Source organism: Myodes glareolus, chromosome 2 (assembly GCF_982192425.1).
Source record: "Myodes glareolus chromosome 2, mMyoGla1.1, whole genome shotgun sequence".
NCBI classification, from domain to species: Eukaryota; Metazoa; Chordata; class Mammalia; order Rodentia; family Cricetidae; genus Myodes; species Myodes glareolus.
The window spans coordinates 56,210,376-56,223,247 of record NC_142027.1 but is presented as its reverse complement, the minus strand read 5'-3'; the positions used below and the strand labels follow the sequence as shown (position 1 = coordinate 56,223,247).

The 12,872-nt window shown below is 41.4% G+C and overlaps 1 protein-coding gene across 1 annotated transcript in view; it reads right to left on the bottom strand.

Moving 5' to 3' along the window:
• Positions 1-12,872, bottom strand: part of Myh15 (myosin heavy chain 15) — a 148,977-nt gene that overhangs the window by 24,835 nt on the left and 111,270 nt on the right. Inside the window, exons 32-35 of the mRNA XM_087897259.1 lie at positions 10,711-10,835; positions 8,005-8,120; positions 2,503-2,695; positions 1,459-1,662 (exon numbers count right to left, since the gene is read on the bottom strand). Of these exons, the coding sequence (XP_087753385.1) occupies positions 1,459-1,662; positions 2,503-2,695; positions 8,005-8,120; positions 10,711-10,835 (638 nt within the window). The remainder of the gene's footprint in view (positions 1-1,458; positions 1,663-2,502; positions 2,696-8,004; positions 8,121-10,710; positions 10,836-12,872) is intronic.

Genomic DNA, 12,872 nt, shown 5'->3' with positions numbered 1-12,872 from the left:
CAGTCACTGTGGTAACAAAATAACCCAAGAATTTCCAACACTCCCAAGAATGACAGTCTGTACTACTCAACAGTCACTGGAGCAAACTTTCCAAAGTGTGCATGTGCTAACTCACCCCCAGCTGCTCACAGTTCTTCAGCAGCTCCCATTACCTGCCGATCAAAGTCTTAGACTCAAGGTCCTGGGTCCTTGAGCCTACCTGTCTCCTGACATTATTCCTCCTCATCTCTTGTAACTGTACTGTCTTCTACTGTGTGAATTTATCTGAAATTCTAAATTTTTCGTCTTCATCCACTTCCTTCATTTTTCTTTCTGCCACCTTATCCCATTTCTTGCATGTCTTTCATGACTAGGAAGAAAACTATTATGTCCCCGCCTGACTTCATGAGGATTATTTGGGCATTCTGTAGAGCATTATTGTCCTCTATGGTACTCTTAACAATACTGTGTTATTTACTTGTGTCTTCACTGTTTGGGGACAGTGAGGAGGTTATTTTTCATACTGGGTATACTTATCTAAATTATAACATGTGCCCTAAAAATGCTCAGTGCTTGACATACTTGTTTTAGGCTTTTGTCTCTGTCATTGTAGCTTCTTCAACCCTCAGAAAAGTGATCTAGAAATCCTGCTAAACCCCACTTATATGGCTTTACAGGAGAATCCAGGACAGTGAGAGAAGTCAATCAGGATGTGAGAGATTCCCAGGATGCTGGGAATCAAGTCACTGAGAGAGAACAAGGGGACAAGACAACAAGCAAATAATTTAGATAAATATGAAATGTTTATCTCTCCTCTCCTATTGTGGCTGAAAATGCCCTGGCAGTCCATTCTTCAAGCAGAAAATGTTTGAACCTCGGTGTTCCAGCTGCATTATACTCCCTACCATGTCCACAGAAGTACATATTGAGCCCCTAAGCCCTAGTTCTGCAGAATATAACCTTATTTGGAAATAAAGCTTTAAATAAGTTAAACAAGTTAATATTGGGTCATTAAGGTGAGCCATAATTTCCATATAATGCATCCTTATAAAAAGGAGAAAGCTGGACAGAGACACACTCACAGGATAAAAGACAAAAGAAGAATGTATGTGAGAGTGGGGAATGGAAACACGGCATTGACAGAAGTGTCAAGAAACCATCAGAAGCCGAGAGAAGTTGGGCCTTCTGTGAGTTTCAGTGAGAACATGGTTCTTACAATATCTCAGTTTGGATGACTAGCACCCAGGACTGTGAGAGTCGTCTAAAGACATCATTGGGTGGTGCTTGGTTACAACTGCTCTGGGAACCTAATGCTTGTAATGAAAGGTGTGACGAGCTTAGCTGCATATTTTCCTGTGCATCTTGTACCACACCGAAAACTTGACGTGGCCACCATACAAATCCTTAGCTGAGTTGGTAATGGGAATGCCTTCCTCCAGCCATCTGACCCAGCTGATAGAGAGAATGAATGTGTCCTACCTGGGTATGGAAAAGATTGATTTTTTCTGTGGCTTCCAGGAGCTCTTTTTCTGCCAGCTTGTACCCTCGCTCTGTCTGTTTTTGCAAGGACCTCAGTTCTTCTAGTTCGGACTGAAGAAGAGTGTTGCGTTGCTCAGCCAAAGACACCTGTTCCTTCAGGTCCTTGTTCTGGTACATGCTGTCATCCAGTTGTTGTTGGAGCTCCTGCAAAAGAAAAAAAAAAAAAAACATGGGCCTGGGGCATGGATCTCTCTGAGTTTAACTGTTAGCAGGGGAAGTAGGGAGCACCGCCATACAGAGACAAGTTTCCAAGTTCTTGATCTCACAGATAAAAGGTTTTGCAATCAGACCCCGAGAGGTAGCTCCAGGACAGTTTACTGAAGTCAAAGAGAGAAAGCATCTTGAGAAACAGGGCAGGAAGTTGTTGATCTTGACAGGTGCCAGGAAGAAGGGGACAGAGAGGAAGCCAGAAAGTGATACTTTCTGCTTTAGAAACGAGACAGCAGCAGGACCAGCAGTTGTCCAAAGGGCTAAGCAGTGATGGAACTAAGGAGTCAGTTATTTCTCCTCTTTTCTTACCTTGTTCTTAGTTTCTGTCACGTTTCTTCCAGCCTGTTGGCTAAGGCTGGACTTGAGGTTATAAAACACAATTTTCTTCAGAGCAGAAGAAAACTTACTTCCAAGGACAAGAAAATCCCTGCTGTTGGCTTCAAGTAATGGTGCCCATCCTACCATTTGCACCAAGAGGAGGCCATGAATGGAACTGTCATTCTGACATACTGATTGAAACATGCCCCCAATAGTGTCTTAGAAGCAGATGGCTGCCCCAGACTCTGTCTATTCCTTCTTCCTGCCTAATAACCCATCACAAAATGAGTTATGTCCCTGAGCATGCATGATTCTGACAGAGCTCCACCCATTTTTAATATAAACATCTTCCAGTCTTCTTGAAGAGTGAGATTTGTGGTTTTCTTCTTTACTGCCCAACAGACATGGTTTATGTTACGTGACGTTATGTTATGTTATGTTATAGTTTGAGAGTACCTTCATTTGACCCTGAAGCTGGCCCAAGGCTTTTGTTGTCTGTGACACCTGCCGGTTGGCAGCACAAAGCTGAATCTCCATCTCCTTAAGGTTGCCTTCCATCTTCTTCCTCAGTTGGGTGGCCTCAATTCTACCCAAAGCTTCAGAGTCCAGACCTGACTGCAGGGAAGTCAAGGCCTGCTGATGCTTCTCCCTGATTTCAGAGTAACATTTGGGAAGAACATGATACACTCAAATTAAAAATCGCTACCTCTTATTTTTCAAGTTACAGAAAACATACTAAAATAATAATATTTTCAGATATTAACAAAATAAATCTAAAGACTGTCCATTTTATAAACAGAGGGAGCTTGGCCTTGAATTAACAAGTCTTTTGTCATTATAACAGTCTAAGAAAGTCTTCTCTTAGAACCATAAATTCATCATAGAACCATAAAGACACATGAACTATGTCAAGTTTCCTGTGTTAGCTTTGCCTAAGACTCATTAAAGGATAGTTCTATAGTTTTATGTCAACTTCACACAGCTAGAGTCATTTTGGAAGCCAAATCTCGGTTGAAAAAATGCCCCCACCAAATTGGCCTGTGGGTAAAGTGTAAGACATTATTATATTGATTGACAGAAGAGGGCAGAGCTTACTGTTGGTGGTGCCATTACTGGACTGGGGGTTCTGGGAGGTATAAGAGAGCAGGTTGAGCAAGTCACGAGAAGAAAGTCCATAAGTAGTGCTCCTTCATGGCTTTGACTCCAATCCCTTCTCCCAGTCCCTGTCTTGAGTTCCTGCTGAGGCTTCCCTCAGTGATGGAACTTACAAGTTGTAAGGTGAAATGAATTCTTTCTCCCCAAGATTCTTTTGGTCTTGGTGTTGTAGCACATCCTAACCAAGACAAGGATGATAAACTCTAGATTTCCTAGAGTGTCTATAGATGAAGAATGGATGTTCTTTTAGACAATCATAGTTGAAAAAAAAAAGTCTGAATACAGTAGGAAAGAGCTACTGAGATCCAGCCGTACTGTTCTAATGGTCTGCAGTCTTCAATAATAATGTGGGTTTGATTTTTGTTTTGTTTGTTGTGCATGTGTGTGTGTTTGAAGGACAATGACTAGTTGAGAAAACTCAATCCTATATAGTATGTAAATACTTTAATATTCTCTTGTAAGAACAAAAGCTCTGAGCAAAACCATAATTGTAAAGTGCTATCAACTTGGTTAATGTACTAATATCTAAGAATTGCAAAGAAGAATTTGAGAAAATCATGGGAATTTTTACTTGACAATACTTGAAAATACTTGGGCACCATGGGACTACAAACTACAAATTTGTTAGTTGGGACTGCAGTACAATGGGCCATTAAAAGCCTCTCCCATATGTTAAAGAATCAGACAGATTGTGTAAATCTCCAACCTCTTTTCCTTGCTTGTGCTATCGAAGTGTAGGAACGCTTTGGTTTTTGGAACAACTTTGAGTAGTGACTTATTTTCCATTCTATTCAAGTTCAGACTCTGATTTCAGAGAAAAGCAAAGCAAAATAAAACTTCTCTTTTAACTCCTCAGTATTTGGTGGTTGTTCATCAACAAACTTTAACTGCTATCAAAAACACATGTCCTCTTAAACTCATTGCAACAGAGCTTTAGTCCTAGGCAGATAGGTAGAAGAAAGAATTCTTTTTTTTCTTTTTTATCCTTATAGAGGCTATATAACAAACATCAAAAGTGTACTTGTCATGGTTAAGAATTAGATTCCACACTGACTTGCCATAGAGTGTGTACTGACCTCTCACGCTGATCAGAGGTGCACCATTAACTGTTAGTAGGATTGTGGCTGGGGTTTGCTATTGGTTCACAGGTAGGGGCCTTCATTTTTCATGACCACATTTTATTATGAATAGAAGGGCCGCAAAAGAAGGTATAGAAAAATATGGAAAGTATCTTTTTTATTTTATAGTAACTATTACTTTACACTTACTTCTAACCTAGCATTAAAACTGGTCTTCTGTATTACATTTAGTGTCTATCCCCAGGCACTGTGCATTCATCTCCCAGATTAGAATCCTATAAGCTTTCAGGCATATAAAGATAATGAGAATGTTATAAATCAAATTATGCTGCCTCCAAACGCTGAAGCCTTAGGCCCCAGAAACACAGTATTGTGCCTTCATGAAGATGGAACTTTAAAGACCTATGCATGCAAACGTCTCTAAAGAAGCAATGAAGATAAAAATGAAGGTGTTGGGGAAGGGCCTTAATCTAACAGCAGAGCCTTCCAAAGAAGAAGACAGCAGAAATAGATACTCTCAATAGAAAACTCACATGGAAATGGAGCGAGGGAGCAGCCATCTGACTTCAAGATGAGGACAGAGGCCTTAGGAAAACCTGCTTGTCCACACGATGATCTCAGATCTACAGTGCCCAGGCTCTGAAAATGTGAATTTGTACTGACTAAGGCATCCAGCCTATGGGGTTTATTTATTTCTTTTGTTTGACAGCATCCTTTGCAAATTAGTAAGGGAACTAGCACACTCTGCAGCACCTACATTCTGGAAAGACTGCCCTGATTTCCAGTGGGGGAACTTCCCAGTTTTCCTCAGGTAGCTCTCTCTACCAGGAACACTGGAGTCTTCGTGGCCTGCCACCAATTCTCTATCTCTATTCTCTATCTGAAATATATTCTGTTTCAGCAATCTGAATTTCTCGAATGCTAGCTTTCCTATGGCTGAGAAACTTCATAAATGTTAAGTAAAGATGATGATAATGCCCTAAGTGACGACTGCAACACCATTCATATGGAATCAAAAAATCTTTAAAATTAAAAGCTCACTCAAGCACATCTTTTAAAGGAAAATGAAACACTGAAGGTTGCACAGATGGCCCAGTCATTTGCCAGCATTTATTCTCTTGCAGGGGACCCAAATTTGGCTCCCAGAATCCAACATCAGGAAACATCCTCCAGCTCCAAAGGATTCAATAGCCTCCTCTGGTAACAGTAATAATAATAATAATAATAATAATAACAATGAGGAAGAAGAGGAGGAGAAAGTGGTGGTAGTCATGAATATAAGAAGGAGTTTGGGGTAAATTGGAAGAATTGGAAGGGAGAGGGGATAGATGTTATGCGAATCCAGCACCCATATGAAATTCTTGAAGGAATTTTTAATTAAAAATAAATAAAAAGTAGTATCTTTGAAGAAAACCAGTGTTTTTAATATCTTGGCTGTTGCTTCGGTGTTCCGATTGTCATAGATTTCTTACAAGCTATCTATTCTGATAACGTTGCCAAGCAAACGGAACTTATTTTAAAAAGTGAGTTATCTCTACCTTAAAAACTAGACATAAATGATCCAAACCATCTCTGAGCTTAGAAGTCCCAGCTACTCCAACACTGCACAGAGCATCTGCCAGCACTGAAAACTCACATAGTTAGGAGGTAAATATCTCTGGTGCCAACTGCTTGAACTTTTCCCCACCAATGGGGTCTCTCCTGGGCTCACTCGGCATTCCTCACCAGACTTACAGAATGCTCAGCAGAGGAGAACACACGGAGAGCATTCCACAAGTGCTAAGCTATAAAAGCTTGACCTCTGCTGCCTCGTGGCCCCTTCAACTTCCCAGGGACTGCACTAATAGACACCTTCAGTTTCGATGGCAATGCACATGGTGTATATGGACACGGGGTCGTCAGCCCATCCTGCCCTCAGGTGATATTTCTTTTTTGAGGTCTATAATTTACCTCATCATTTTTGATGGCTTGGACTTTCTCGCCCATATATATTTTTCCCTGAAATTCTACTCCATTTCCTCCTCGGCCTAGACTCAGACTGAACCATCAAATTAGAGCAAAGCATCTGCGCTCACACAGAGCACAGAGGGTCTGGGAGACTGAGTGAGAGGTTTTGTGAGATTCTCGTCTGTCCTTTCTGGATGCACCGATTATGGTCACTGAGTCACCAGCTAAAGCTTCCACTGAGCTCACGCCCGAGCCTCAGCTGCCCCTCCCTTTTCCAGCCCATCGCAGCTCATGTTCCCTTCAGTTTTCTCCTCTTAACCTTGGCTGTTTGGATCTCTGACTTCCTTTGCACTGATGATTATAATTGGGGAACTGTTCTCCGACACTCAGATGTACCTGACACGACACAGACTCTCTGAGGGTTCATTTTCCTCACAGCGTTTATTTATAGCTGAGGTTTGACGTTACCTGAGATCAAGCTTTTTTTTTTTTAACTACAAAAGGAGATGTTCATTTTTGTTCTTTGTGTACAGAAATAGTGCAAATATTAGGGTTTTATATGTTTGCCCTTTATTAATGAATTCTATAAGATGCTAGTAAGTACACCAGATTTCTTCACTGGAGCCAGTTCCACAAAAATCCTTGTGAATGGGGGTTGAGTTAACTCAGAGCACAGACGGAAAAGCTTGGCTTGGAATCCTCACTAAATATTGACCATCTGGAAGTTTGGATAGAAAACAATCTATGGGAAAAAGCCTAGTTAAACAGAATGTGTTAACATGGCATTGGCTTGTTTTGTTTGTTTAACAAAAACATTGAGAACAAGTTGCCAGTTGAACCTCAGACTACTATATAATCTTTGCAGATTTAGGGCTTTGGTTAAGGCCCAGTTCTCAACCTGTGTGTCGAGACCCTTTGGGGGATTGAACAACCCTTTCACAGGGGTCACCTAAGACATCAGAAAAGAAATATACTAACATTATGATTTATAACAGTAGCAAAATTAGCTATAAAGTAGCAACAATAGTTTTATGGTTGGGGATCACCACACATGAGGAACTGTGTTAAAAAGTGGCAGTGTTAGGAAGGCTGAGAATCACTGGTTAAGCAAACAGCCAGAGAGGTAACTTAGTCATCCCTACCTCTAAGTGCCAGGATCTTCTTCCTGATCTCCCTCACCACCTTCTGTGGCATGCAGGTCTCCTTTGTCCCTCCCCTGAGAATCTAAGCAGTTAAGTGTCTATAGTCACCTTGCTACAAGGAAGTAAAGAAAGGGTCCAGCGACTGGGAATCCTGTTTCACACAGTAGCCAGGCATGTCAACCCCCAGTTTCAGCAGTCTTGTTCCTGGCCCCGCTTTCTCACAGGGGACAGGCAGGAGCTAAGGAATCCTTCTCTCTGATCTAACCTTAGCTTCTACACGACACCAAATGTTTTGTCCTTCCTTTCATGGCTCAGTGTCTCAGATTCCTGACTACCCCTGAATGGGACTCCGTAGAAGAAGCAGACTCACACACACACACACACATACACACACACACACACACACAATACAGCCCTCCCCACGCTGAAGAGGTGAAAACCACAAGAGTATGATCTGTATAGGAAGTATTGGTGTATAAAAGTGGTCTTCTATAAACAGTGATGCACTTAATGGGGACTCCTAGAGTTGAGTCAGACCAAGCATCTTTGGCCATGGTCTGAGCCCCACAGGGAGGTCTGCTCATTCTGGGACTCTGAAATTCATGGCTGTTGTTCGACAGCATAATCCTGAGTACCTCAACTTCTCTGTTTCTTCCTCTTTCTCCAACAACTTTCTTTCCATCTCTGCCTTAGCTTCTGAGAGTTCAAGCTGGAAATGGAGGATCTTGCTCTCATTGCGTTCCAGGGCTCCCTATAAGGAAAAGCACCCAATGAAGTTTCTTTTTTAACAACAATTATATTTTCTTCCCTCAATACCTGTAACATGAATGTAGTTCTCTTTGGAGTTGCTGGCTGAGATCTAGGTTCAAGGCAGTACCCAGAAGCAAGACTAGGACAAGTGACAGCTTTTATTCATTACTCCACATCTAGCTCTGCGATCCTTTGATCCTTTAATAGTAGCCTAAGGCTAGACCCAGATACAGCTCAGTCATAGAGCTCTTGCCTGGCTTGGTTGAAGGCCTCTGCTCAATTTTCAATAATAATAAAGAAAAAGTATGTATGTAGCTCAATAACTAAAATTCTAAAGCATTTTTAAATAGAAAATCTCAATCTAGTCTATCACTGTATTTAATATTTAATTACTGCCATCTAGTACTCTTAAATATTTCCAACTCATCCACCTTTGGGGTGAGTCAGTAAAAGCATCAAGACTAGACAACGGAAGATCCTAACATTTATTGGAGTCTGTATTTATTTTGGGCATTTAGGATGTACTCAGCACATAATACTCTCAAGGTGAGTCACTTGACTATCATTACTACAAAGCAGGGATTTAATGGGTAGTATATCTCCTGGGACTGGGTGTTCAAATAATATTTCCAGGGTTTATCTTATAGGATCATTCAATTTTAAAAGTAGAAATTTGATAAAAAGTAAATAAAATATTTAAAGCCTTTTTATAAGGAAAATGTGTGTAAAAAAATCCAAACAAGCAAATGGCAAAATACTTGAAGAGTAACGTTAATTTAACAGCATGCATGTGCTGTGCAAGTTCACCGGCTAACTCTGGACAATCCTTATCTTCTCTGAGAAGAGTTTTATTTACTGAAAAGAGTAAAACCACGTAGTAATAGTCAAACAACAAAAAACTAAGCTTCCGTGAATTTTAAGAAGGCCTCCTTAGTTTTTGTCTCAATCCTGACAGGCATAAATCAAAAGCAAATGTTCAGGTAACAATCTCCTCGGAGGGAATGGTAGTTTCTTTGAGGGGAAACTCACCCTCTAGAATGTACTGAGAAAGGCAATCTTTAGAGGTGACCTGAAATCATTTTAGTCTTATGGATTAAGGGATCTGATTAAATTTTTCATAAAGCCACACCCCAAAAAAGGAATAACCCCAAGTTACAAACTTGTGTGCAAAGTGATAAAGCATTTGTGAGACTGAATTTGCAACTCAGTGTATGCTGCCATCTTGTGGTAGAATATGGTATGGCATTCGTGCACCTTGATGTACTTGCTAGTTCACTTAAGAGACTACTATCCCAATATACAATACGAAACTAAAGCTGCCTCTAAAATCATAGTTTATTGCTAAAACGTTTAAATATACAATAAAATTTACTTCTTTTATTTGATATGGTGATTTTAGAAAGTACCCAACTAGAGTGGTCAGAGATCCAAAGATGAGTAAATTAAACAAAATATGTCAACTTTGCACCAACAAGCCTTCTTAAGGATTACTCTACCAGTTGATAAGATTTTCAATAAAATAAAGAGATCCTCAGGAAATATTTATGCAGGAAAGAGCAGTGACCGTATTTGAAGCACTTCAGAGTGAGGGGCACATCTACATTGCCCGTTTCCTACAGAGCTGCAGCTCCCACAGCCAGCACTTAGACAGAGAAGGGCTTGCAGCATCAATCTCCTACTGCCGCACTTCCCAGGAGGCTCTGTCCAGTGCTCTACAACATCTTTCTAAACCCATTTCCTCCGCTGGAAGGGTGTGTGTACTCCAGCGTGTCCAGACAGATGTTCAGGAGCTGCTTCAAGATGAAACTCAGTTGGGAGCAGAGTTCCCTGTCGAGCTAATGGCTAATCAACCACCTGGCCATGCTGGAAGGGTAACTTCCTGTTCAGGACATCATCTTCTTCAGCATCAGATCTTCGCAGGGGTCCTGTTAACTTCTTCCCAATCCACATCCAGTGACGAAGCAGGAGTTTTTTCCAGAACACCTAAACCACCCCTGTCAAAGGCTCTGCACACCTTTCCAGCGTGAGTGTCTGAGAATTTCACTGGGAATCTCATCTCACCAACAGATTTGGAGGTGGGGGTAGTTAACAGACTGTTTTAAAGGGGCATATATACAAATCTATGTATATCTTCAACTTTGCGTAACTCTGAGTTTCCTATGGGCCAACAGTGTTCCAGCAAGTGTATCTCCATGGTGACACCCCAGGAGGGCCCAAAGGACCTAGTTTAAGTGCAGATTCTGATTCAATAAAGTTGGGTACAGGTTGGATATCCTGAAAGTGTAACAAAATTCTAGATATCCATGCATGTGGTCTACAAGGGTCTAGTCTGGGGATAAAGTAAATAAACACATCATGGTTGTTTTTCGTAAGATCAGGAAATTTGCGTTTACTAGTAATTACCTTGCTCCCTGAGCCTCAGTTTCCACTGTACAATGGAGACAAGAGTTTGCTGGGGTGATTAAAGCATCTGGCATGGCACATACCACATAGCAAACACCCGCATAAGTGCCACGGCGTGGTGACTGTTATTTTTAATGGTGGCAGACCTGATTTGCCCTCTAAGAACGTCTCCCTCCCTGGTGATCTACCTCTGTCTCTTCCAGCATCATTTGGGCTTCATTCTTCTCTTGTTCAATCAATTTCTTGGCCTTTTCCACTTCAGCTAAATTCTTGATCCCTTCTCTCAGCTGGTTTGTGAGACTGTAAATCTGTTCTGAAAGAAGGAAGATCAGGTATGTTAGTGGAAAAATAAAGTTTTCCAGGGACCATGTTGCTCTCAGCAAATTCATAGAAAAGCTAACCCTTGCCCACAAAGAACCTTATTTGAAATTAAGGGGGAAAAGGAATCCCTTCTTCCATGTATTCCTTAGACATCTGCCAGAAGATGACCTCAGCAATTAGAGAGATGGGACTTCTTGAGGGTGCATTGGACAGAATGCGTAACACGGCAGTTCTGCTGGCCGGGGCCATGGTAGATTCCACCTGGAGATCATCAGGAATCCCTTATTCCACTTCAGCGGACAAGTTTTAATGTAAACACCATTGTTTGCCATTGTGTCAGGCACCACTCAACACTGGGACAGAAATCTTAAGCATAAGCCAGGTTATCATCTGCTAGCTGTCAAAGAATGACCCTACATGGGTTAGAAAAGCAGAGGGAACTCTGGAACGACAATGCCTCTCACTCAAGCATGTGACCATTCTGGCTAGCCTTTGACAGAGTAAGGTCAGAAGTGAGTGATATGATACTCTATTGTTGTGGCGTGTTTGACACTTCGTGTAGGAGGCTTTGGTGCTGGACAGAGCCTCTAGTCCGGGGAATTACCTAGCACAGGGAAAAAGAGAACTCAACAGTTCACCCATTCCTTTGGTTCTCAAGTCCTGGTCTAAGATAAAAATAGGTCAATCTCAGTGCCAGATGTGGGATATATCCCTATGAGTTGTTATTGGGGAGACCCTAGTGCCCACACAAAACACAGACTAATGACATACACCTTGATTAACTACCATAACTGAATGGTAAGACCATATTTCTAGAGACACTACATACTTTGGTAGCAGGAACTAGAGAAAACAAGGTAGAACTGAGCTCGAAGCTTCCAGAAGGTACTTTATAGACTACTGAGGGAAAATTGTATCAATGTTCTCACTGTGGATCCTGCGTGATACAATACTGACTTGTCAGGCAAGAAATACAAGTACAACAGAATCATGACTGTTATAGGGGTAACCAGCTATTTTCTGGTTTAATTTAAGGCCCACTCCACAATATGAAATTCATACCTGATACTATAAACCTGGCCAAATGTCCACTGCTGGGGAAATCAGAGGCCCCTGTTACTTCTGCTCTGCTGAAAGACATGCTGTCAAACTGTCTTATTGATATTTATGTTTAAACTCATAGAGTAGGGCAGCTCACAGCCTTGGCCAGGGCAGCCTCTCTTTGCAGCAGGCAGCAGTTAGTATAGACATCAACTGCTCTAAATGCTGGAGGAAGTGACTTTTGAGGGCTCCTCCCAGCACTAGATAACTATGTTTCACCTCCAAGTCTCAGGGGACATAGCAAAAGAGGGTACAGAAACAGGAGAGCAGCCTGAGGAGGGGTGGGGGTGTAAATCCTGTCTCTTGGAACCACACAGAAATCACACTCATGAAACCACAGTAGCCATGATTACAGGTCATGCGCAAGACTGGGCCTATCATGGATGGGGGAGGGGTTGATGAGGACCCACTCTTCTCTGGCCATCTGTAGGCAATTAATGGCTACTAGGAGACCAGGAATCATTTCCTCAGTGATATACCCAATGGTTTTGTGCCCAGGGTTCAGTAGACATTCAATCTATGCTCATGCAAGCGTCACTAATTAAGCTCAGTGAACTAACAACAACAAAGACAGGAAGGCAAACTTGTTGCAGAAAAGAGAGGGCTCAACATAAAGAGATAGATTTAAAAAAAGATAGTGGATGTATATGGTAAAAATATATAATACACATGTGTGAAACTATGAAAGAGTAATACTTTAAAAAGAATTCCAAAATTCTTTTAAAATCATTTAAGGGGTCATGTGAATTATAATCCTTTTCTCCTGAGTAAAAAAGAAAACAACTCAACACAGGCTTTTGTCAACTCTAACTATACCATACCTATGATCATCTGAAAGAGCTTTAAAATAAAAGTCCAAGACTAAGCCCCATCCCAGGTCACCCATGGAACCCAGGATATGGCATTAGCCTCACAGAAGCTTATTAAA